Source organism: Lissotriton helveticus, chromosome 4_2, assembly GCF_964261635.1.
Source record: "Lissotriton helveticus chromosome 4_2, aLisHel1.1, whole genome shotgun sequence".
In the NCBI taxonomy this organism is placed as follows: Eukaryota; Metazoa; Chordata; class Amphibia; order Caudata; family Salamandridae; genus Lissotriton; species Lissotriton helveticus.
In genome coordinates this window covers 151,857,403-151,881,551 of record NC_136064.1, presented here as the reverse complement: position 1 = coordinate 151,881,551, position 24,149 = coordinate 151,857,403, and the positions used below count along the sequence as shown (strand labels likewise).

Here is a 24,149-nt window from a genome sequence, read left to right as displayed (position 1 = left end):
AATTAATGCTAATTAATTTGCTGGAGTGGGAATAGTAAATTATTCTCCTTCGCTATCCAACACTTTCCCTATTGTTGCAATTGATGGATGGGAATAGTAAATTATTCCCCTCCGCTATCCAACACTTTCTCTACTTTTGCACTTGCTGGAGTGGGAATACTAATTTTTACCCCTATGCTGACCAACACTGTGGTGTAGTCCTAATAGTATTTATTTATTTATTTAAGTAGTTTATACAGCACGCAGCTACCCCCGGAGGGGTGTCCCGGCGCTAGAAACAGAACCTCAAGGGAGGAGGGGTGGCATAAGCTTGTTTCTAGACAGAAATCATAATCTGGAGAACAGCCAGGTTTTTAATTTAGCACGGAAGATGGATTCAGACGGGCAGAACCTGAGGTCGATTGGGAGGCAGTTCCATAGTTTAGCAGTGATTACGCTGAACCCTCTGCCGCCCATTCTGGAACGTCGAAAGCGAGGTGCAATCAAAAGGCGTAGATTGTTAGATCTAAGTGATCTGACAGATTGAGATATTGACACTCGCTTTTTTAGGTAACTAGGTCCAAGGCCGTTGATAGCTCGGAAGGCGAGGGTAAGGATCTTAAATTGAATGCGGCTTGCAATGGGAAGCCAGTGGAGCTCTTTGCGATAGGCGGCAACCGACTGACGGTAGGGGATATTTCCGATCAGCCTGGCCGCCGCATTCTGAACGATCTGAAGCCGATCGATCAGATATTGAGGTGCGCCGGCGTATAAGCTGTTGGCGTAATCTAGGTGAGAAGTAATGAGGGCCTGAGTGATTGTTCGGCGGGCGTCCAAGGGGAGGTAGGGAAAGATCTTCTTGATCATGCGCAGCTTCGCGAAGCAGGCAGAGGTGACCTTGTTGACTTGTGCTTTGCAAGAGAGTGAGTCATCAAACTGATAGCCCAGGTTACGTGCTGATTGGACAGGGGTGGGCGAAGGATCAAGTGCTGTGGGCCACCACAGGGTGGGGGAAATAGGTTTTTTTTGGTTAAAAACAGGACTTCTATCTTGTCAGCATTCAGTCTTAGGGGATTGTTGGTCATCCAGTCACAGATGTTGTCCAGACATTGGCGGAAGTTGGCAAAGGTGGAGTCCGAGTGGTCTCTAAAGGAGAATATCAGCTGAGTATCATCAGCGTAAGAGACCACTCTGACTCCACAAGCCTCCACCACTGTGGCCAAGGGTGCGAGATAAACGTTAAAAAACAGAGGGCTCAGGGCAGAGCCCTGCGGAACACCACACAGCAGGGGTTTGCCCTCTGATTTAAACGGCCTAAGCATCACCTTCTGAGTTCTGCCAACAAGAAAGGATTCAATCCAGGCAAGAGCGGAGCCACCGATTCCGACCTGCTTGAGACGGTTTAGTAGGATTTTGTGGGAGACCGTATCAAAAGCGGCGGATAGGTCGAGGAGGACCAGCATGGCCTCCTCGCCCCTATCCACACACTCACGAATGGTCTCAGCCACTTCCAGAAGAACAGTCTCAGTGCTGAAACCTGCTCTAAATCCGGATTGGGAGTAGTGTAGCAGGGAGTTGTCTTCCAGATACTCTGTTAGTTGCAGCTGCACGGCCTTTTCCAAGATTTTTGCGGGTTTGGGGAGGAGGGAGATGGGGCGATAATTGGAGAATTTAGTAGGATCAGCATCAGGCTTTTTCAGAATGGGGACCAGCAGTGCTTCCTTCCACGTAGTTGGGAAGATGCCATGATGGAGGGAGGCATTCCAGATGGAGAGAAAGGAGTTGGCCAGTGAGGGGGCTAGGTCACCCATGATCTTGGCAGGGATTGGGTCGGAAGGGGAACCAGATCTGCATTGGGTGAATAGCCTGAGTGCGGTCTCAAGAGTCAGCTCGTTATAGGACTGCAGGGAGGCGGATTCCGGGGCCCTTACATGGGGAGTCAGGGGGGATACCTCAGTGGGGAATGAGGTACATATTTTGTTAATTTTTTCAAGGAAATAGTCCGAGAGTCCATCGCATAGTGCCTGGCTAGAGGGGTCTGCGTGGCCCTAGCGGGGGGATTAATAAATTCATTGACAATCTTAAAGAGGCTTTTTGAGTTTTTAGCGTTGGAAATTTGTAAAGAGAAGTAATCTCTCATGGTGGCTTTTTTTTGTTTAAGAATTTTTTTCAGAGCGGTTTTGTAGATAGCTTTGGCTTCAGGGTCGTAGTTCTGCCGCCACTTGCGTTCAAGTAGTTTGCATCTGCTTTTTTCCTCGCGGAGGGTAGTAGAGAACCAAGGGGCGGGTTCTAGCGGAGGAGATGGATTTGAGGGGGGCGATGGAGTCGATGGCACGTAGCAATGCAGAATTGAGTCTGGAAACATTTCCATCAATGTCACTGGAAAGAGGGTCCGATTGAAAGTAGAATAAGGGGTCTAAGGTGGCACAAGTGACTTTATGCCACTTTCTCCCCAGATCTTTCCTGAGGACAGTAGGGGCGGGTTTCAAACTTAACTCAAGATTAAAAGGGACAAGATGATGGTCAGACCAGTTAAGAGGGAGGGAAGGAAAGACTGTGATGTTTGAGAAGTTAGCAAAGATTAGATCAAGGGTGTGCCCAGCTGTGTGTGTAGGGCCTTTGACTAACTGAAGTAAGTTCAGACTCTGCATAGTACCCTGTCATGCAGGACCTTCGCTGTTTATGGATAACTTATACTGTGGGTCTGGTGGCAGACTGACTCCGTGCACCCCCACTGCATATGTTAGCCTATGGCTTGCATTAGCTAGCTCGCAGTGACTACTAGAATCTCCGGTTATTGGAGAGATTAGTTTTTGGCAACCTCAGAAAACAATAACCTCAGAATCGTGGGAAAAATATACTACTTTTCACCCAATCACTGGTGCTTGCTTGTTTTGCTCTCAGAGAGATACAGAGAAGAAACAGACAAGTGTTTTTACAATAAAAATGTATTGTACCGCAGTTCTTCTCATGTAGAATAAGTGTGCTGTTACAACCGTAACACAGTAGCAGAGATATAGATCCAGCAGTACAGTGAATAAAAAGGAATGGTATTGTTCTACCATTGTTCAATAGTCTATATACATAAATATGAAAGCATTTATAAAATAAAGTGTGTACTCCTAGGGTGCCTGACTAGATGTACCTGAGTGTACCTAGCATTTGAGTAGGTGCAAAAGAGCTACTGAGCCTAAGAGCCTAATGTCTAAGAGCCAAATCCCCAAACCTGAATAGTGAGAGTGTGGGACTTCGTCCGGGACCACTCTTAGCTAGAGCTATGAAATGCTAGAGCTGCAACGTCTCTGGTCAGTGTGTCAGTCTTGATGTCTCTGAACCCTCCTGCTTTCTGAAAGCAAGAGGTTCTGTATTTATACAGTCTGTGTGCGTGTGTTACCCATTGTTCAGTATGAGGTATGACATGGGGGATTAAACCTTGTGCATCGATGGGAAAGGGGAAGTATGCCTCCTGAAGAGTGTACTTATCAATTATGCATGTGTGCTAAGGATGATGTCTTAGCAATATCGATTGTGAAAAACCCACCCTCGGCATGGAACTAGGTTAAATGTTTAGTCCATAAAGGGCTATGGTCCTTATAAGGCGTGATGTCCCTATAAGGCATTCTGTCCTTATTTGGAGTTATGTCCTTATAAGACTTATTCATATGAAATAACGGGAGCTGATATAGGGAAAGGGTACGATGTTCCCTGGACCGATATTAGGCTACCGATCTGAAATATAACACCCACTCTACCTTATACTTAACAATAATAATTCACATTCAGAGATACTCATTTTCATAGCAGTGTCAGTGTATAACATTATCAAGCAGTTATTTAAAATGTTTTAAAAAAATGTTTAAAAAATCATTAAAAAACAGTTTTAAAAAATGAGGAAATGTTTTTTTTTGGTAAGGTTTGATATTGTCGTAAAGTTCTGCAAATCACAGTTCTAAATTAGTTCGATCAGACAAGTTGAATTCCTGTAAGCGTACTTAGAAGGCCATGCTTTGTGATAGAAAGTGTACATTTGAAAAAGTTATTTTAGAAATATAAAGGGAAGGAAAAGATTCCATATTCGTTCCCAGCACTCGGTGAGCCAGATTCAGTTTAAATGTCCTGGCTGGGAGACATATCATTATCACTACCTGCTACCGCATGGGACAAACAATGCATAGCACGTCAAGTGTGCATAGATAAGACTCCTTACTGTCAACAGATGGTGTGTAGGCTTCCGGTACAGGATTCAAAACCTCGGTGTCAATTATGGAGCTGAAATGTATTCCAGTCGTGGATGGCACCTGCAGTTCCTTAAGGAAGGAATGCGTCAAAATGGGAAAACGCTGGGTCGTGCATGGGACCACAAAGGTTCCAGCTTGGAGTCTAAATCCGCTGGCGTGTCAGTTAGAGATGTCAGACAGATGTCCAACTCACATTCGCCTCCGCAGAACAGGCATCGAAAGACAGGTACGATGCAGTCCTCAATGACTGGTCTGAAGTATAAGAACCAAGAAGCACTTAATTCTCGTAGGCGTGGTGCACCAAGATGCTGTACCATGCACTCACGGTAATGTCTTTCCATGAGAGCCTTTGCAATCTCACTGGCGAATGGTCCGTCCAATGCGCAGCAGGTTGACGATAATCAGAATTCCAGCTACAGAGAGCAGTATCAGAGGTAGACCCCTGAAAACATTTCCAAACACGGAGTGTATGAAGTTAGGAATGACTCCGAGGATAGTTTGGAATGTGCTAAGGAATCCGGACCCTATGGTCTTAAATAAGTGTATAATGCCACTCGCATCAGACATGTTAAAGATACATCCCACCATTTCCACGAAATGTAGGGGGCAGTTTGTTCGAATTAGCGCCTGTATCTCAGTCAAGGTTCTTGTAACGTGAAGTTCAAAGGTTTCTCAAGCGGAGGTCAGTGGCACGGTTTTCTGTAAAAGCATGGCTTTCAATCTGCTCAAAGCATCAAACTGTATCAACAAAACATTCAGTGAAGGCCATGCTAGCGCCTCCCTGACTGTATTTGTGGGAGGAAACAATACTTGCATACAGCAAGTAACCCTGGTGTTCATAGTGACCATATGCAATGCCTGGAAGAATGCACAGCAACCTTGAGCGTTCAGCTTCAAGTAACTCCCATTTGAAAGTAACCCGAACACTGGCGATATTACAGCAGCTGGTGTTCCTTTCATGTGGCAAGACAGAATCGAAACTGAACTATTGCAGGCTCCGTGCAAAACAATTTCTTGGCATATGAGAGAACAGCTTAAAGTGTTCTTGCAGTTAGTACCACTAAGAATCACTTTGTGATCCCCTCTCCGGCATCAAAATCTATATGGTAAATCCCAGAATTTCTTAAAGTATTCTTTTCCCAATTTGTCATATCTGCCTGCCTTTGCTCAAGGCAATAGTGAAACTGAAATGTAGTGACCGGGAGCGTGATTTGGCCATGGAGTAGCCACTAAATTGATGGTAATTCAGCTACTGTAAATGGTAGTCTGTCCAGTTTTTCAATTTGCAGCATTGTATATTTAACTCCCCTGTGTGCCATTTCAATCTGTGTATCAGTTAGATTGTATTCTGAAAACAGAGATGTACTGTTTATAAGACGCCAAGGCGCAAGGCCTGCACGCAAATATTGTAGCGTCCAGCTCAATAACGTAATAGAACGTAACTGTGATTGACTGTGTTGTAATATGGCTAAATCCTGTTCCAGTATGTCAATAGCCGAAGATACAATGTTGCCCAATTAATATATTCTGAAGGTCAACGTAGTTAACCCATTATCCACCACAGCTAAAGCTTTTTCCAAGTTTATACAGGCTATTTCCCGTATTCTCTATGCGGCTTCTTGTTGGGAAATCTTCCAGATTTCATTATAGGCAGCATAAATGCCTGCATATATGAAACATGTCTGTCGTTGTTTCCTAGGTCCTAGTAACAAGTCCCTAAGTTACATGTCTTGTGAGAGCAAAGATAAGTGTTGTTTCACTTCTGTAAGTGTTGAGATTTCTAGCCAAACTAGGCACAACTTTCCAACATTGTAGGATGTCATTACCTCTGGATGTTCTCTATGTACATTTCGTGGGTCTGGCTATGCATACTGAGTCCCTTGCTGATGTTCAGGAACGTTTTATGGCATGTGTTTGTGTCTAAGGGCCAAACCACCCCTCCCTTCAAATATGGGTCTGCTCTATTGTACCGCAGTATGTCAACAACTGTTGCCCCTTCCTTTGTAGAATAATTCTGCCACCCCAGTGTTGGTGTAGGTCCCCTTGGGGTGTTCAGGTCCTTTATCTTGGCTATTCCAAGACAGGATGTCTGTTGCACAGTCTCATTTAAAAAGATCATCTGCTGTGGAATGAGGCATGCTCTAAATAGTGCCTCTGTACCTTGGACCTGCTAGTTCCTTGAACCACAAATTGATTTTAAGTCAATTTCATCCTTCCATAGGTGTAAATCCTGTTCAGACAATTGGGCCAAAAAAGAAGCAGATTAAACCTGTTTGGTGTTTGTCAACAGAATTTTCTGTGCTGAGGTTGGTGCATCCTTATAATAAAATGAGGCTGGATGTGTGGTGTTAAATCGAGAAAAGTAGGCAAATTTCTGTGCAAACACTTGTGAACTCATTTGTGGTGGTGTTGAGCAATGTTCCCACTGATGGTACTCAAATACATTCCTGGAAGAAATGGATTTGTGAAGGAAATGATGACCAAAATGTTGATAACAGTACAATTTGTCCTAGTCCGAAGAACCATCTAACATTTCATTATTAGAAAAGTCAGCAGTTTTTTCTAATTCAGACAACATGTTATCATCTGTTTCAGTGCCCCAATCATCAAACAATGTACTGGAGGTAATGATATCACTCAATGAGATTTTGAATACATGATTAATTTTTAAAAGTTCGGTAGGGCCGAAAATGTTTAAATCAACCTTGTCCGATACTATACCATCGGGTATAGGAGCTGCTGTAATATTCACTGATGACAAGTCTCTTCGTTCATGATGTGATGATGTGTGTGGCTTCAGGAGGATGTTGACCTTTTGGGCTGTGGAATCTTGTTGAAGATAATGTCCATTAATAAGCATACTAAAAGTCAATACTAAACCTAGCCATAAAAGAAAAAACAGTATACCAGAAATTAGCCAGAGTTCAACCCCATTTTTTTGCTAGGTGCTCGCCATGTGGTCACAGCATTTACTGACCATAAGAATCTCCAATTCTTGAAGTCAGCAAAGACCCTTACTGCCAGACAATTACGATGGTCGCTCTTTTTCACTGATTACAATTTCACAATCACTTACCGCCCTGGTTCAGCTAATGGGGAGGCAGATGCTTTGTCCATATTGGGAACTGTGTCTAAGTTTGAAGAATCCAAGGAAAAGACAAATATACCTACTGAAAGATTCTAATGTGCTTTACAATTCTCAGAAATAACAACAAAAACATGTCTGATGAAGAAATCCAGAATTTGGCCAAGGAAGATAAAGGAAGAACAGTGATTGACAACCTCCCTTATGTCAAAGAGGCTTTGTACCTACCTACTGAAGCAATGCTCAGGTCTGCTTTACAAGCCTGTCACAATAATCCTTTATCAGGACACAAGAGAGTCTTAAAAACTACTGAGTTGTTGAAGAGATCATTTTGGTCACCCACAATGATCCCTCATGTGAGACAATACATCCACTCTTGTGATAAATGTATTAGGGGGAAGACAAAAAGGCGAGCTTCCGAAGGGAAACTCCAACCCCTCCCAACAGCTCCTTATTCTTGGCACACCATCACAATGGACGTTATGGTAGATTTACCCACCAGTCAAGGCTAGGACACCATCTTGGTTTTTGTAGATACAGTCTCTAAGATGAATCACTTCATTCCTCTAAAGAAGGTTCCTAAGGCTCTGTTAGACCTGGCACCTTGGCGTGAGTCTCCCTTCTACTTTTTGCTGATGTGCCTCAGATGTTTTGCTGGTGTTGGCTGCTCAGGGCACTGCGCCACGGCCAATCCGTGTCGCAGTGCAAGTTCTCCCAATATAAAGTGTACCTGTAATTGATCTCCATGATTGGCTCATTGGTTTTACTGTCAGTCCCAAGTAAAGTGCACCAGGAGTGCCAGGGCTTGTAAATACCAATACTGCTAGTGGGCCTGCAGCACTGGTTGCGTCACCCACAGAAGCAGCCTTTTAAAATGTGTCTAGGGTCTGCCACTGCAGAACCTGTGTGCAGTCTGGTACTGTCATGCTTGCTGGGCAAGTGCACACCCTTGCCAGCCTCTAAACCTTCCCTTTACTTCATGTGGGTCACCCCTATGGTAGGCCCTAGGGCAGGGTGCATTGTAAGCATAAGGTAGGACAAACCCTGATGTGGGTGGCATGTCCTAATAGTGAATCACAGCCATTTTCGTTTTTCACTATTGTAAGGCTATCTGTTCTCATAGGCCAAGATGGGCTGCTGGAATTATTACACTCTATAATCCCAGCAGGCTCAGGGAACATGGTAGAAAATACAGTTTAGTATGCCTGAACTCAAAATAATAAAATACTTCTTTTAGTAAAGATTATTTTAATATCCTGTGTTTGCAAATGCTACTTTTAGAAAGTTAGCATTTGCTTGCCTAACCATTTCAGCCTGCCTCTGTCAGGATGTGTATCTGCCTTCTGGGTTGTGTGAGTGACAGGGATGGGGATGACAGGTGGTGAATAGGGGGATTACACCAGAGTAGGTGATGGGAGTGCCCCTTGACTCTGAATAGGGCTGTGCTCTGCCACCACAATGCTGGCTCCGCCCCCTGGGGAGCGACTGATGACTCTGCCCTGCACCTGGTCCAGGAAGAGGAAAGACTGTCAACAGAGTGCTCCTGACTGTACTTGTCATCACAATGCTGGCTCCACCTCCTGCGGAGCGTCTGCGGCCCTGCCCCACACACTGAAAGCAGAAACCTGTTTTGGCAAAACAAAGTACTCAGAGCTGAAGTGAACTATGCAAAGGCCCCCCTGGCCTGAAAGAACAAACAAAATGTCCTATAACAGTAGGAGCTCTGCTCCTAAGAAATCACATCCTGTTTGCGCTTAGAAGAAACTCGGAGGACTACTGTCTCTGACCTGGGAGACTGGCCTGTGGTGGGTGCCTTGCTGCATGAAGGAGAGAAGGACAAAGACTACAGAGACTTTTATTTCAACTTGTGCATTCTTCTACAAAGATCTCCAAGGGCTTGCTGGTGAACTTGCCCCCTGAACTTCACCCGAGAAAAATTGGGCGCTACACCCCCCCGAAGGAAGAAGCTGCTGCTTGTAGTGGTCTGACTCCCCCAGCGCTGATTCAGGGAAGCGGAGTGCGTGAGGAAGCCTATCCGCACCTTCCACGAAGCAGGGCATCCCCCGTCCACTGAGCACTGCGACCTCTGCTTGGCTGCACCACATGAGCAAAGTAAAGCCCAGCCACACTGGCCAAGCACCATCAACTGTGGGGAAAGCTGAGCCGTGTTCTGCAACGTAAGGAGGACCTGTCCGGTCCAAGCACCACGAGCTGCTGGCCTCCACGCCGTAGCCCGTAAAGTAACGCCGGACCCCGCCCCGCCTCGACCTCCCCGCCGAGATCGCACTGAAGGAAGAAGCGTCCGCTGCTGTGAAGTGTGCAGCTCCGGAGCGTCCAGCAGGAGAGTATGTCCCGTTGTGTTCAACCCATACTCCTGCCCGCACCATCTGCAGCTGCTCCCCCTCCTGGGTAGAAGCGTACGCTGTGGGTACGTCTGTTCTGTCCCCACAACACACCTTCACCTGAGGCGCCCTGCGCCTGCATTAGCCTCGAGCCGTAGCTGCATTGCTCCAGAAGACATCGCGACGTGGAAGGACTGACCCTCGCCGCCGTCCGCCTCGAACCCCCCTCAAGACGTCCAGGTACCATGGTTTGCTTCATAAAAGTCTGTGCGCGACGAATACATCACGGAGAACTGAGCGCTGAGAACAGTGCGCTGGTAGTCCGCCTCGAACCCCCACATCAAGAAGTCCAGGTACCGTGGTTCGCTTCCGGAGACTGCGTGCAACATAGGCACCAAAGAGAACTGTGCGCTTGTGCCCAGTACGCTGAATCTCCCCGCCGTACGAGCCGCACAAGCCTGGTACGGCTCGTACCACTGTTAGTATTGCTGGAAGTGTACGCGTCTCATGCGAGATGCGTGGGAGTTGGTAGGGCCGTTGCCATTAGACGTACTAAAGCGCTCCAGAAGCGTACTAGCCCCAACGAACTGCATCAGCACGCGGCACGCGGTGCCTAGACCATTGTGGGGCAAAGGGTCGTTTTGAGACCCAGGGACACTAATTTAAAAGATTGCATATTGCTCATTAAGAACTGTGGCATATTTACAAGTAACTGGAATTCTGCAAAGTCAGAAGTCTGTATTGGAAGCCTGCTTGAGAATTTATATATTAAGATATATTTTTCCAGAACATACAGTCTTGAGTCTCTGTGTGGTGGGATGGCAGTATATTGTATGTGTTGTATAGATGCTTAATCACATATGCTCCATAGATTAACCTTGACTGCTCGCTCCACACTACCTTGAGGGTGAGCAGGGGTTATTTCTTGGGAGTAGTCCTTTGCCCTGACTTAGAGGAGAGGGTCCCTGCTTGTCACAAGTGCATACCTGCGCCAACCAGAAACCCCCAATTCTAAGAGGCTCCTCAACTGGCCCAGTTATTTTCTCAACATATAGTTTGAGCTCATGGGATCCCAATCTGCCTGAAAAAACCTAACTCCAGCGAAAGACACTTACGAGAAGTATGCAGATCAAAAAAGAGGTTCAAATCCCACGTACTGAAACGGAGACTCGGTCTGGTTGTCAACTAGACATTTACACCTCAAGGGAAACAAAACGTTTCAACCTAAGTTCTTGGTCCCCTTTAAAATAAACAAAATAGTGAATCCAGTCACAGTAAAACTCACCTTGCCCACTCAGATGAAGGTCCACCCAGGATTCCATGTGTCCCTACTAGAGAAGAATCCTGTTAATGTAAGGTTAACCACCCCACCAAGTCCAGTCACTATAGATTCACATTCAGAATATGAAGTCAGTAGAAATATAGACTCAAGAATTAAGAGAGCAAGAATGCATTACCTAATTGACTGGAAGGGTTATGGTCCTGAGGAAAGATCCTGGGAGCCCTCTGAAAACCTTCACGCTCCCAAATTGGTGAAACAATTTCATGACACTTACCCTAACAAGCCTAAGTTGGTAGGACGGTCTTTTGAGGGAAGAACTGTCAGGAACTTGATTGTCAGTGCCCTGATATCATTGCCAAGATGTAGAAAGTAAATTAGTTTGACATTCAAAACTGAGAAGACTGCGTCCCCACTTATGGTTACTATTACAAAGACTGCTACTCTTAATATCACAGACTGGCTCCGAGAAAACCCAAGATGGCAGCCGTCATATAATTCAGAGTGCATGCTCCAGTCTTCCTGCAATAGGATTGAGCTGAAGTGATTCTCTTGTGCGAACTCCATGTGAGCCGTGCACTTCAACTGAAGCTTTTGACAAAGAACAGCGTTCGTCCTTGGCGCCTGTCAAAAGAAAGGATTCCGAGTTGGTTTGAGACCTGTTTTCTGCCCGCATCTCGCGGAAGGGAGTGCACACCGGAAACTCCGTTCCTAAAACTCCTGAACTGTTTATTCTCCCTGAGAGAACTCTTCTTGTCAGGACCCCCTGAAGCTTGTGAGGAGCAGCGGTTTGAAGTAAGGTTTCCCTCTTAAGGGCATGAGAAGAACTCCGTGGTGACAAGCGTTTTGAAGTAAGCCAGAGACTATTACCTGAACGTTCATACCCAGAGCCAACTTGCCTTGCTAAATAGATTAAGGAGCATCTCTCCATGCTCCTTTTCATGTGAAGACATTTGAAGGAACAAGGACCATTGTCTGTTGATATTATTGATTCCTGTCAGCGTTACAAGAGAAATTGGTGAGCCTGTAATGTAGTTCAGGTAAATAACCTAGTTCCGGAGGAAGGTTAACGGAGGGCTTAGGGAGGGGTTTAGAATTATAAGTATTTTCTCTTGCCCATCTGCAGGTCCTGTCTGAATACTTCCTTGGTTCTAGGAGAAAGCTCAATCAATCTAACCCTTAGAAGATTCCAGAACAGAGAAGGTTTGGTAGCCCCCTGAGCTCTCAGGCAGTCTCTCTATTGTTCCCAATCCCCTTTCCCCCCGTGGGTTTAAATACAGTTCTGTCTTGACAACTGCGAAGGGGACTTAGGAGCGATCATCTGCTGCTGTGGAAGACTCTGGCACTTAGGTAAGATTTTTGAGAGATTCTGACACAAGTTAAGGCAGCAAAAAGTGTCTTGGCCCCACAGCGGTTTGTAACAATTAAAACATATTGCACAAGATATTTGCAGCCACTCGAGGCTGTTTTCTCCTGCACATGTCATGCTTCCTTTGCAAGCATTTTAATGTTATATGAAAAGCAGTGGTGCTACACAAGTCCAATGACATTCCGTAGAAACAGCATGATCTACTTTTAGCTTGAATCAATCCTTTGCCTCATGTTACCCTGTAACACTCACCATTATTTAGAATCTTTACCTGGATGTGCCCTGTGCTCCACATCATTTCATCCATCTTCAGCTTCATCTGCTCCCCATCATGAGCATTGGAGTCAAAGGTCCCCACTTGTACCAGCCTGTCGGTGCCATCGGAAAAGATCTGGAGGTTCACAAAATCAAACACTGCTGGTACGTCCCCATTCTCATCAAAGAAGATTTCCTCTCCGCCACTGGTGTTAAAGCGCACACTTCTCACATAGGGCAGCATCTGGAATTAAAAAGCACAGGACTTTAGGGAGGTATCAAGCATACCCCTAGGTTGCCCGATTCAGCCCAAAGTTGTGTTTCTAGAACTTCCAGGGTTAGACTGGCCATGGGGCAAAAAACAGGATTCAGGGAAGTGTCAGGTGAACCCATAGGTGAACTGATGCATCCAGAGGTTGTGTTTCTTAACTTCCAGGTCACACTTGCCTACAGGATGGTGAACAGACATAATATCAAAGGAAAAATATAGATTGGACATAATATTGAGTTAAAAATATGGAATGGACATAATATCAAATGGACAGAATATAGTAGTTAAAAATATCTAATTGAAGGTAAGTAATATCGATTTTTAAAATATAGAAAGTCAAAATATCGAAGGAAAAATATAGAATGGACATAATATCGAAGTAAGTAATACCGATTTTTAAAATATAGAAAGTCAAAATATCGAAGTATATAATATAGGTATTTAAATATATCGAATTTTTAATAATATAACATTTTTTAAAGTGTTTTTCTATGTTAATTAATTTTTGCGGAATAGGGTGGGAAGTAACTTAATTGCAATTAATTAAAAATGTTAATTTATTTATTGCTATTTATTTTGAATTAATTGTTAATTAATTTTTAATTGGTAATAATTAATTTTTTATGGGTAATTAATTTGTAATTGGTAATGTATTTTTATTAATTAATTAATTGATAATTATGTTTATTTTATTAATTTATTTTCCATAGTGGGTTGTGGGGTTTTTAGGGGAATAGGGTGGGAAGTAATTTAATTGTAAATAATTAAGTGTCTTAATTTTTTAATTGGTAATTATTTTGAATTAATTTTGAATTATTTTTTAATTGGTGATTTATTAGTTTTCCATATTGATAATTAATGTTTATTAATTGATTAATTGATAATTATGTTAATTTAATTAATTTAATTTTTGTAGCGGGTTGCGTGTTTATAGGGAATAGGGTGGGAAGTAATTTATTTGTAATTAATTAAATATGTTAATTTATTTATTGGTATTCAGTTTGAATTTTTAATTAATTATTAATTATTTAATTTTTAATTAGTAATTTATTTTTATTAATTGATTATTTGATAATTACGTTAATTTTATTATTTTTTTTTCTGTAGTGGGTTGTGGGTTTATAAGGGAATAGCGGGGGTAATAATGTAATTGTAATTAAGTAAATCATTTTGATTTATTAATTGGTATTTCTTTTTCATGTATTAATTGATTGGTAATTAATTTGTATTAATAGGTAATCAATTGTATTTATTAATATAAATTTGTATTTGTAATTGATTAATTATTATAGAATATTAAATTGGTAATTTATTTTAATTAATATTTTCTCGGTATTGATATTTAATTAATTTTTATTAATATATTAAATCTTTACTTTTCCTACTGTTGCACTCACTGGATTGGGAATAGTAATTTTTACCCCTACGCTATCCAACGCTTTCTCTACTGTTGCACTCTTTGGAGAGGGAATAGTAATTTTTACCTCTACGCTATCCAACGCTTTCTCTACTGTTGCACTCTCTGTAGTGGGAATAGTAATTTTTACCCCTACGCTATCCAATGCTTTCCCTACTGTTGCACACTCTGGAGTCGAATAGTAATTATTGCCCCTACGCTATCCAAAGCTTTCCCTACTGTTGAACTCCCTGGAGTGGGAATAGTAATTTTTACCCTCCCGCTATCCAACGCTTTCCCTACTGTTGCACTCTCTGGAGTTGGAATAGTAATTTTTACCCCTAAGCTATCCAACACTTTCCCTACTGTTGCACTCCCTGGAGTCGAATAGTAGTTTTTGCCCCTACGCTATCCAAAGCTTTCCCTACTGTTGCACTCTCTGGAGTGGGAATAGTAATTTTTACCCCTACGCTATCCAACGCTTTCCCTACTGTTGCACTCTCTGTATTGGGAATAGTCATGTTTACCCCTACGCTATCCAACACTTTCCCTACTGTTGCATTCTCTGGAGTGGGAATAGTAATTTTTACCCTCCCTCTATCCAACGCTTTCCCTACTGTTGCACTCTCTGGAGTGGGAATAGTAATTTTTACCTCTACGCTATCCAACACTTTTCCTACTGTTGCACTCTCTGGAGTGGGAAGAGTAATTTTGATCTCTACGCTACCCAACTCTTTCCCTACTGTTGCACTCTCTGGAGTGGGAATAGTAATTTTTACCCCTACTCTATCCAACGCTTTCCCTACTATTGCACTCTCTGGAGTGGGAATAGTAATTTTTACCCTCCCGCTATCCAACGCTTTCCCTACTTTTGTACTCTCTGGAGTTGGAATAGTAATTTTTACCCCTACGCTATCCAACGCTTTCCCTACTGTTGCACTCTCTGGAATGGGAATAGTAATTTTTACCCCTATGCTATCCAAGACTTTCCCTACTGTTGCACTCTCTGGAGTGGGAATAGTAATTTTTACCCTTTCCGCTATCCTACAGTAAAAATATTGTAAATGTTTTATTAATATTACGTTTATATATATATATATATATGTATTAACAAATCAATTTGTATGTTTTTTTAACTTACATTATTTATTTCTAGATTTTAAAGTAATTTATGTATTTTAAGTATGTTTAAGTTAATTATATTTATTATTTCATTAATTTTTAATTAATTTAAAGCATTTAAAAAAATGATATTTTGACTAACTATATTGTTTACATCAATATTTTTGATTCAATATTTTTGTACTTACCTGTTTGGAGATAGGAGTTCTATATTTTTGTATTCTATATTTTTACCTCAATATTCTTGTAGGTCTATATTTTTGACATTGATATTGTTTCAGTGATCCCTATAGGACAAACCACAGGACTTCAGGAAGGTGTCAGGTAAACCCCTACTTGATCTGGTACATCCATAGGTTGTGTTTCTGAACTTCCAGGGTCAGACTGGCCTAAAGGGAAAACTGACACTGCTAGAAGGACTGGTCTGACAGGACACTGTGCTGCTTGGTTTATTTGGTGATAGCGGGCCTGTTTTATGGTCTGGTTGGCCAGAATGTATTGACGATTTCCCTAATATTAACACAGATATTACCTGCAGCAAGCAGACATTCATTGTCTTGCACACCTTGCAAAACACCTGTACAGCAGGCCTTATGTGGAAATCTGGCCTGACATATGCTGTCCACTATTCTAGTGGGTACCTTGCACCAGTCTAAATGACCCTTATTGATGGTAGGTTTAAATACAACCTATATAGAAAGCTATCCTAGTGGTAGCTGTGGAGAGCACCCTTCAGGCTAAGTCTTGAAGGAATGTAAAGCAGCTTGTTTACCAGTCCATAATGTCATGAATGACCAAATGAAAGGAGAACCACATCAGGTATGCATATAAAAAAATATGTTTTTATTCTAAACACGTTCCTCTAGTCTCTTTATAAGGCTAGAGGCAAAAGTACATTCAGTAAACTATTTAAGCACACAATAAATCAGCACAACTTATGTTGAACCCCATGGGCGTCATAAACCATATTTTAAGAAAGTGGTAAAAGACATAGATACAAGGCCTAGAGCCTTTAGAACTGCTGGGGCCACCAGGAAATACCCAAGGTAGTGACACAGGGGACCCAAAGGGAATGCGTGCAATGTCTAAACACAGCCGCAAATCATCATTAACTTTTATGGGGAAAGTTGCGGTTGGGAATTTCAGATTAAGGACACTTTGAAGAGAACTTTGAAAAAAAACCTTTAGAACTAGGAGGTTCTTGAGTCAATACCAATGGGAGCACTAGAGTACTCGAGTTACCTCACCCAGGGAAGCCGGGTGCATAGGTGTCTTTTTATGTCTCGTTTTGTCATCGATTTCAATGACGAGCTGCTAAAGAATGCTGCAGGCGACCAAGTGGATAGTGTCCCAGTGGATCTAAGGGTGGATTGTAGATCTGAAGAACCTGAAAGCAGAAGGAACAGAGTCTGGGTCACTTGCCAGTGACCAGGAAGGTGATGAGAAGATGTCCACCGATGTCGGGTGATTTCAGGTGCAGGAGATGAAGCTTGACTCTTCAGCCATGAGGACCAGGAGGCGTTGACGATGACCAGGAGCTGGATTCCATCCGTCCCACGAAGCATGTCGAGTGCTGCGGTGTCGGTATCCAGATTGGACTGAACAAACCTAGGCTACAGCAACCCACACAGAAAGCAATGTTTGGCTTCGGTGCAGACAAGCAAGGTCTGAGGGACTCACCCTTTGGAGGGCAGTCAGGGCACATCTGGAGCAACCAGTGAAGCCCATTAAAAAGAAGAATTACCTTTGTCGGGACCCACCTGTCGACGGACCATGGATCGCGAAGGAGCCTCGAACAGAAATGCTAGAAGTGGGCCAACGGAACACTCGTGGAGTGTAGGCCCACAGTTTTCGGTTGTCAAGGTCACCCAATGTCCACAGGAGCCGATGATTGTCCCAACACCACTCAACCTCAGACGCCACCCAAAATATTAAATTATGGGGTGCACCTCAAGCAGAGGGGAAAGGGAAAGTGGAGAGAAAAGAGAGACACAGCCTTCTCCGGGTAGCGAGGGGTAATTCCTCACTGGGTCTATGTGGGATCTTCACTTGAATTGAACCTGCATAGGAGATGTGATTGACAGGCATGCAACTCAACCCTTTTAATACATCAATGAATCACCATTATAGCATGTACTACCATTGATCTTACCCAAATGACCCTGGGCTGTCGCTTCTCTCTTGTGTATGTTTGTTTTGTGTTATATATTTCACTGCCTAGGAATAAACATACTTGATTAGTATCAGTTCTAATTCTTATTAACTACTCAATTTGTACTGACTTATATATTTAATTCACCTTAAGTCATTATTTTGATGTTTTAAGATAGTTTGTCTGTAAATATTTCCAGAGTCATGAATTTAAGTCCAAGGTGTTCAAAAGTCTTGTAAATACTAGTGAATGGATAAACTCCTAAACGCTTCTATCTGGATTTAGACATAAATGTATTGGCATACCTAAATCAGCTCCACGGAATAATATTATGAATCCCGCTGCACAAGAAACACTCCCTTAACCCTCTATTCAAACTTCAGAGGAATTTCTGTGGTGCTTCTTCAAAGCAGTGAGTCAATTTGGTCTTCGAATTCGCTGTCAAGGTCCCACGTTGTGCATTCGTTGCTGAAGTCACTATTGAGGCTTGGAGATATCCGACTAAACAACAAAACGAACAAAACCAAGGCGCGAACGGAAGGCGCTTCTTCCTCGCGTTGGGCTACAGTTGAAGTGCGCAGTTCCTTCTTGGAACTCGCACTTCGTAATTGATGCTGGTCGCGCGATCTAAAACACTAGACCGCGAACCTGCAATGTTAAAGTCTATACCAGTGCCGCCATTTTCTCTGCAAGAGTTCTGTATACATTTCAAGCAGCATTTCAATAAGAATTTTGTCACAGGAATTCTTTTATGTCCACTAGAATATTTAATCTGATTTGGTGAACGTTTGTTTATTTTTGCAGTTCTGTCCGCAGTGTGTGTGGTCACATTAATCCTGACATCGGTGCAGATGGTGCTCGGGGCTTGGACTACAAGTAGCCCAATGCACAACTTTGTGAAAGCTTGGGAAGTGGATGCACTAACAAATGTGCATGGATCTCATGTTGGCCTCAGAGAAGTCTGGAAGTCCGTGTCCTGAGTCGCAACTACTTCGTGGTCCGGTGGGAGCCTTGGAAATGCAGACCGGCAAGATGCTTCTTGGAGCCTGCTTGAGCAGGGAAGTCACTCCCTGACCTCAACTGAGATTCTTCCATCTTCTAGTCGATGTAGAATGTTGCGGTTCCAGGATATATGTTGCAGAGTTTCGTCCAGGTGTAATCTGAAGTCCTAAGGACTGGGATCCTATACTTATACTAAGTTAGGAGGCTGGACATACTCTAGGGACCCACCTATGGGAGGTTCAAGGGAGGGGGGTGTTTCCCTTTGTCCAGTTTCATGTCAGAGCAGGGGCTGAGCGCCCCTGCAACAAGTCTGAACTGGGATATGCATAGGGATAGTAAGTGTGCCCCTAACACTGTCTGAAAAGCATTCTCTGAATGCACCAACCCAGCCCCAATACACTAAAGCCTGTCTGGGAAGTGGTTACACCTCCCTGTGACAGGAACCCTATTGTCCAGGCCAACCCTGCCGGAGTTTCTTTCAGCAGCAGGAGGTCCGACCCGTGTCTGTGGCATCCATTTTGTGATTCCAGGGCTCCTTTAAACTATTAATTGTTAGACCAGTGTGTACATGTCTTTCCCTCTAGAAGGGTGGTATTCCCTGTGACAAGAAACCTATTGACCAGGCCTCCCCTGCCGGAAGTTCGTCCAGCAGCAGGAGGTCAGACCCGTGTCTGTGGCATCCATTTTGTGATTCCAGGGCTCCTTTAAACTATTACTCGTTAGACCAGTGTGTACATGTCTTTCCCTCTAGAAGGGTGGAATTCTACCCCCGCCGCCAGAACTGGCCGGGGGTAGGATTACAAAGTATTTGACACCAAATACGACATGTTTCCATGCAGCCATTACAAACTTAGCATTTACCACGTGGTTATAATGCACTTAAGAGTATATGGTCTGGCTGCATCACAGAACAGCCTCAGAGAATAGATTCCAAAAGCTGCAGAGGGGCCCAGCTCATGCATGGGCACCCTCTCACACAAAACCCAGCACTCTGCCTTCAGAATTGATCAGGTCTGCCATAGGAGTGACTTATAGGTTTATATGTGTCAGTGATTAAAAGTAGATATAGGTAGCCTATATCTTAGAAAGGGGTGCATGTAGCACCTTACCCAGGCTGCAGTAGCAGACCTGTGGTGCCATTTTGGAAGGGCTTCCCAGGGGTGGCATAATACATGCTTCAGCCCCTGGTAGTCCTCTGGGGTACCTATGCCCTTAGTGCCTAAACTACCATATACTAGGGACTCACAAGTGTAACCCAGTACCCCATTGTAATGTGCCTAAAGTACATGCAATCAATTTAGTGAGGAAGCAGCTAGGCTGGGATCCTGGATAGAAGGGCCACAGCCAGACTAAAGTCGAAAAACAATGAAACACCAGCATGGGTGGGGGTATCCATAGCAAGCAGACTCTCCTACACCGTACAAGTTTAAAGCTTCCTCGATTTGCATGTATTGGACACTTTTGTCCTATCTCTATTCCCTAATGCCCAGGTCCATATTCCATCCCAGCCTGACCCTATAAACTTCCCTGTCAATGTGAGTGAAGGTTTTCATGGTAACTGTAGGAAAGTGCCCTTTTTGACATTGTCCCCCCACTCTTTGCCTGGCATTTGATGTGTTATTGACTAGAAGTGCACCAGATTCTTGCTAACCAGTTCCCCAGTGCCAGATCTCTTTCACAAATTTGCGCAATTGTTTCCCCTGATTGGCGACACCTTTAGCACCCTCCGTAAGTTCCTACTAAATGGTGCCCTTAGTACCTGGGGCCTGAGGTACTAAAGAGGGTCCCCAAAGACTGCAGCATGGATTGTGCCACTCTAAGGGACCCCTCAACAAGCTCATGCAAACTGCCACTGCAGGCTGAGTATCATAGTGCAGAAAAAAGTGAAAACAAACACAACATGGCACACAGCATGTGTGCCCTGCCTGCCGACGCTGCCTGCAGTATAAGTAAGTCACCCCTACAGCAGGCCTTACCACCCAAAGGCAGGATGCACTATGCCACATGTGAGAGCATTACTGCTTGAGCACATATGCCCTCATTCTGGTCAATTCCATTACAGCCAGTACACATGATCAGAGAAGCCATTTCACAGGCATGTGCTGGACACTGGTGAAAATGTGTTCCCCATCTACATGATGGCCTTATTAAAAATAGGGATGTCTGTTTTCAAACATCTCATATTAATAAACCCACAATGTTGGTGTTGGATTTAGTAATACATGTTCCCAGAGGGCACCTTAGATGTACCACCAGAAAACCTATTAGCTACTGTTGTGATGACTGACTTGTTTTTGCCAGCTGCCATCAGAGATGAATTTCTGACCCCCAGGGGTGAGGGCATTTGCTCTCAGGAGGCCAGCAGTCAAGCCTGTTCCGGAAGAGGGTGTTTTCACCCCTTCCCACAGGATACCCTGCAGATTAGCATCCCAAGGCAGAGAACGCACCACCTTTTGACATGTGAATCTGGTTTCACTCACAGGAGAGGAAGCCGACCCCCTTAGTACACAGCCATTTGGTACCTGGATAGGTGAAAACATTAGCTAGTCATACTCTAAAGTGGACCACCTGAAGTGGAGATGACTTATCAAAGATAGCCACTATTGGTGTTGGCAAACATAGGAATCTTGGACAGGGTTAGGCCCCACCCCACAAGACATGCTCATACAGGGGTTGTAGTGACCACAAGGGTAGGTAACCCACTGGCTACTTATCTACACTCCCTTACAACTCCTCAATTAAGAGGCAGATTTACAAGCCCCTTGTGACATGTTTATGACACCGTTGTGTCACTTCTGTGGCGCAGCGATGTCGTAAACAATGCGTCAACATGCAACAGATTTACACTGTGACGCATCTAGTGAGATGAGTCAGGTTGTAAAGCCCTGCACTACCTTATACGTGCGTCAGGTATAATGTATGGAGGGTGGGCCTTCCGTCACATGGAAGGCCCGTAAAAGTAACGCAGTGAAATCTACAAGATTTCACAGAGTCACTTTTACGTCCATGCTGTATCAAAACCTTACATCTGCTTGAAGCAGGCGTAGGAAGTGACGCAGCATGTTAGGCATAGGGCGCCCTTGAGCATTGCTGGAGTTGCGTCGCGCTTGCGACATAACTCCAGCAATGCTCTGCCCTTACTCCAGAAGATGCAACACGCATTCGTCGCATTGTAAATGCACCACATTGGTGGTGGCGCAAGGGTATTCCTGCGTGTCGCATCTTTACTGCCGCAGGTATGTACCAGCCCTTAAATCTTACCCTTCGTATTTAGGAAACCCCTTGGCACCAGAAAAAAAGATCTGCTGACCAAAAGAAGATGAAGGGCCAATGATGCATGACAGCAAGAACTACAGAAGAAGCAACTGACGAGGCACCAGCTCTGTCGGCCTGTTTGCCGATTCTTGACAATTGCTCCAAAGTTTTCTTACCCTACAAGATGCTAATCTTTCTAAGCGTGGAAGGACTGCCAGCAACACTATTCCTCTGCATCTTGCAGGAATCAAAGACTGTGCTGTGAGGCTCCAATATAGTGAAAACAGAATAACATGAAGCACCACTGAACCCGAGCTGCCAGCCCGATCTGAAGTGGGCAATGGTGCCCACGCAGTGTCCCAACCCTTCATACCCAAAGTCCACCTTGGAATCCCTGCTGTGGACTATTAGACGTCACCTGCAGCCTCTGTTTGCAGGCCGCCTCTACCGCGATCACTCCCAGTGATGAAAACCTGATGCCTAAGGAAAACTCTATACCCTTCATACCTGGCCCATGGAGAAGAGGACCAAAGGTGTCCCCCTATCACCAGGCATTGTGAGGCTGGAGCCCCCTTGTTGGTTCAGCCTGACGGGCCTCCCGGTCTGACCCTGGGCCCTGTGTTCAAGACGACCAATTCCCTTTGACTTGCATTGGGCACCCAACACTGTTTTGCACCACTGCACCCAGCATCACTCATGCCGTTGGAGTTGACCTGCTGGTGCTGCCTTGGACCTTTCCCCATACTCACCTCAACTCCCAGAGGTTGGTATCGTAAGTCACTATAAAGAACTTGTAGGCCACCTTTGTTTTTCCTCCCATAGGATAATGTTGCTGTCTCTGAAGACTCTTAAAACGTAAAAGTATTTCACCTGAAAAATGTTCTTACTTGAATCTATTGAGTATGGTACCTAAATATATATATAAAGATATGTATTTTTTATAAATTATTCTGGGTTTCCTTATTGGGTCGTTATCATTTATTGACTATTGTGCATATTTTCAAATGTCTAACACTCCTCTTCAATAAGCCTAAGCCTGCTCAACCAGACTAACCCATAGAATCCTTAGGATTGATAGTGCAAGCCACTGTCCAGTTATAAGGGAATAGCTGGGCTCTTTACAAAGTATATCTCATTGTGATATACTCTATAAAGGGCTGGCGTCCTACATTGGTGGCAGCGGTGGGATATAAGTCTTTTGCTTCACCATGTGGTAAATAAATGATTCCACTAAGAAAGCTAAAATTGTCATTACTTACCAACATTTTTTCCAATTTAAATTTTTTCTAAATTGTTTAGAACCTAGCTGTTCAAGGGTGCACAGAGATAATATCGACTCCAAAATATCGTTTGGAAAGAATATCGAGTTTTAAATATCGTTTGGAGAAAATATCGACAGGACAGAATATCGACAGCCAAAATATCGTTTTTAAGGTAAGTGAAGTAATATCGACTGTAAATAATATAGAAAGTGAAAATATCGAAGTATATAATCTAGATAGTAAAAAATATTGTTTTTTAAATATTTAATTATTTATAGTGTTTTTATGTTATAATATGTGTGAAAAGTGTCATTTTATGTTATAATTATTTTTAATTAATGATTTTTTTAAATTATTGTGTAATTTTATTCTGTAGCGGGTTGTGGGTTTATAGGGGAATAGGGTGGGAAATAATTTAATTATAATTAATTAAATATGTAAATTTATTAATTGGTAGTAATAATTAATTAATTAGTAATTAAATAATATTTCTTAATTATTTAAAATTGAATTGGCAATTAATTTAATTTAATTGATTAATTGCCAATTATGTAAATTAAAATAATTTATTTCCTGTAGCGGGTTGTGGGTTTATGGGGGAATAGGGTGGGAAGTAATTTAATTATAATTAATTAAATATGTAAATGTATTAATTGGTAGTAATATTTAATTAATTGGTAAATAAATAATATTTGTTAATTAATTAAAATGTAATTGGTAAGTAATTTAATTTAATTGATTAATTGCTAATTATGTTAAATTAAAGGGGTATTTTTAGGGTTCAGGGTCAGTTTGGGGTTTTTGGGTAAAGGGGTATTTTTAGGGTTCAGGGTCAGTTTTCAGTTTTTGGGTAAAGGGGTATTTTTAGGGTTCAGTGTCAGTTTTCAGTTTTTGGTTAAAGGTGGTATTTTTAAGGGTCAGGGTCAGTTTTCAGTTTTTGGTTAAATGGGTATTTTTAGTGTTCAGGGTCAGTTTTCAGTTTTTGGGTAAAGGGGTATTTTTAGGGTTCAGGGTCAGTTTTCAGTTTTTGGGTAAAGGGGTATTTTTAGGGTTTAGGGTCAGTTTTCAGTTTTTGGGTAAAGGGGTATTTTTAGGGTTCAGGGTCAGTTTTCAGTTTTTGGGTAAAGGGGTATTTTTAGGGT

At 43.1% G+C, this 24,149-nt stretch overlaps 1 protein-coding gene across 1 annotated transcript in view; it reads right to left on the bottom strand.

Moving 5' to 3' along the window:
• The window catches only part of LOC144752010 (extracellular calcium-sensing receptor-like), a 109,383-nt gene that overhangs the window by 51,400 nt on the left and 33,834 nt on the right, over positions 1-24,149 (bottom strand). The window contains exon 3 of the mRNA XM_078639969.1: positions 12,564-12,791. Within this exon, the coding sequence (XP_078496095.1) occupies positions 12,564-12,791 (228 nt within the window). The remainder of the gene's footprint in view (positions 1-12,563; positions 12,792-24,149) is intronic.